This window comes from Stegastes partitus, unplaced genomic scaffold (assembly GCF_000690725.1).
Source record: "Stegastes partitus isolate 25-593 unplaced genomic scaffold, Stegastes_partitus-1.0.2 Scaffold855, whole genome shotgun sequence".
In the NCBI taxonomy this organism is placed as follows: Eukaryota; Metazoa; Chordata; class Actinopteri; family Pomacentridae; genus Stegastes; species Stegastes partitus.
This window is the reverse complement of record NW_007578586.1, coordinates 322,336-325,015: the sequence shown is the minus strand read 5'-3', so window position 1 is coordinate 325,015 and position 2,680 is coordinate 322,336. Positions and strand designations below refer to the sequence as shown.

The window sequence follows — 2,680 nt, the reverse complement described above, 5'->3', positions numbered from 1 at the left end:
GGGGGCGGGGCCAGTAGCAGGGGGCGGGGCCAGCAGCAGCTCATTTAAAGCTACAGACACTGAGCCAGGAGTCATGGACCAATCAAACATCACTGTGGTGTCTGAAGCTGAAAAACTGAAAGTCACATTCTGAGAACGTGAAACTTTAATTTGCTGAAAAGGAAACAAAACAAACCTTGAAGTCTTCCATGAACCCTCTCAGAATGTTTTTACTGCAGTGCTTCAGTGAGTGGGATTTAAGTGGCGTTCGGACGTGAAGAATCAACTTTCCGGCTGATTTTTAATCCGGCTCGGCTGAGTGAACACAACGTATCTCTGAAGAGGCCTAGTGAGCAGCTGTTTACCCAAACTACAAATCCAAATGTGGAACCATCACCTCACAACACAAAGACACGAAATGACAGCAAAGAGCCACAAGACGGCCGCCGCTACAGCTCAGCTGGTCGAGCTGGCGTCCCGTGTACAGGGGCTACAGGCCCAGATGCAGCGGTCGCGGGTTCGAGTCCCGTTCATGCAGGTCCTTCCCCCACTTTCCTGCCTCTCTCTCTGTCCTTGTCGTGGTCAACGTCTCTGTGAGGAAACTTCAGGGTGAACAGGAAGCTGAGTCTGTGTTTCCGTGGAAACCCTGTGAATGTGAAGCCGAAGTGAAGAAACTCTCCGACCTACTTTCACTCACGAGGATCTATTACGCAACAAGAAGAGAAGTGAGCCTCCTTCAGCTGGTCAGTGAGCTGAGAGACTCCAACATGAAGACCATGTGATCCGGTCAGCAGCCCCACAACAGCACAGTCAGTGGACTGAGAGGACGACGCAGCAGCCTTCATCTACTCATGAAGACCGTGTGAGTCCATCTGCAGCGAACTCCAAACCAAATACATCAACAAGAGAACCCAGCCGTGCCAAACCTCTGAACCAGAATCTAAAAAGCCAGCAACTGTTTCTGTTAGCATAAAGCTAGCTGCAGACCAACACACACTTTTATCTTCAATTAGAAAAAAAGACGAAATGAAAATTAAAGTATAGGAGAAAAATGTACGAACCCAAAACTGGAACTGACTGCATGTGATGACGTGCACGGTGGCGGAAGGATACACCGATATTAAAGAAGTAGTGCCAGGACACCTTGTTGTTGGCAAATGATTCTGACCCATATCGTCTCTCAGTAACGGCANGTCAGTGTTACCTGTGTGTCAGCAGAGATGTTGGCTGGGACTCTCTGCAGGTGGAGCTCGTTGCAGTCGACCGTCCTCGCCTGGTGATACACTGACTGAGGAGTGTACCAGGGGCGCGTCTCACACACACATTGCAGAGGACACAGCACAGCGCCACCTGCAGGACGAACCGTCACCAGGGAGACGAAGAGTAGGAGCACGGAGAGGACCACAGATCCCATGATGCACCAGGCCGAGGCAACTTCCTCCAGACGGTCGGCGGGAGGCACATCTACACAAACACTGAGAGAGGAAGGAGGAGGTGTTTACACCTAGCTTAGCATTTAGCGTCTCTTCAGAAAGACACAAGCGGCTTATTAATGCTAACTGTGTCAAACCCGTGTTGCAGCAACCGTCAACAGCAGCAGCAATTAGTTGGACAACTCAGAAGAGCTTAGAGACACACAACATCAATTCTTACACACACACACACACACACACACACACACACACACACATACACATACACATACACACACTTTCCATCACTACAGAGGACATCAGCTAAAAATAACCTGCTCTAATGTTCACTGTGTTAATGTGACCAGACAGCTGAGCTGCTGCTGCTGCTGTTGTTGTTGTTTTTGTTGTTGTGCACACACACACACACACGCACACACACGCACGCACACACACGCACACACACACACGCACACACACACACACACACACACACACACACACTCAGTTGGGTGGGAAACGGGGACACCTTGCCTCTGGTGCCATGGCAACCAGCCAGGAAATGACATAGCAAAACAGAGGGGCGGGAGTGACCTCTGAGCTGCTCTGTGATTGGCCGGCTGCCTCTGACAGCGTCCCAAATCCTGACAGTCAGATTGTGTGTGTGTGTGTGTGTGTGTGTGTGTGTGCGTCGTCAGACAGATGTGAGGCAGCAAACAGCTGGCTGGTCAGGCATTAATAATCCTCCACCTGCTGTTTGAACCTGAAGGAGCGTGCACAAGTCCACCAGGAGCGTGCACGTGACCTCAAACCAAAACATCGGCACAGAGAGTCTCCCAGAGCATCATGGGAAGCCGAGTGTGTTTGGCTGACTGTCTGCACTAACAGCAGGACTGTTACAGAGTGGAGGAGGTCTGTCTGAACTCCTCTCCTCCCTCCTGCTGCTCAGCAGATGGAATATTGATGAGATGATATTAATTATTTAACGAGCAGCGAGCGCCTCGTTAACTGTCCTGAGTGCTGGCTGTGATTGGAGGAGAGAAGGCGGCGACGGATGATTAAATCAGACACACACAGAGGCGTTTGGACTAAGATGAGGTAAAATAACACAAATGTAATCACAATACAAGGACACAAAACAAGACAATGAAAAGATGAAAAGATAAAAAAATCTGCATCAGAAGTAGATTCTCACTGAAACTCCATCCATCCATCATCTCTACACCTTAATCCTCACCAGGGTCATGGGGGGCGGAGTCTATCCCAGCTGACTCAGGGTGAAGGCAGGT

At 50.0% G+C, this 2,680-nt stretch overlaps 1 protein-coding gene across 1 annotated transcript in view; it reads right to left on the bottom strand.

Annotated features, from left to right (window-relative positions):
- Positions 1–2,680, bottom strand: part of LOC103365591 (leucine-rich repeat neuronal protein 1) — a 20,517-nt gene that overhangs the window by 12,953 nt on the left and 4,884 nt on the right. Inside the window, exon 2 of the mRNA XM_008293065.1 lies at positions 1,184–1,454. Within this exon, the coding sequence (XP_008291287.1) occupies positions 1,184–1,393 (210 nt within the window). The 5' untranslated portion in view covers positions 1,394–1,454. The remainder of the gene's footprint in view (positions 1–1,183; positions 1,455–2,680) is intronic.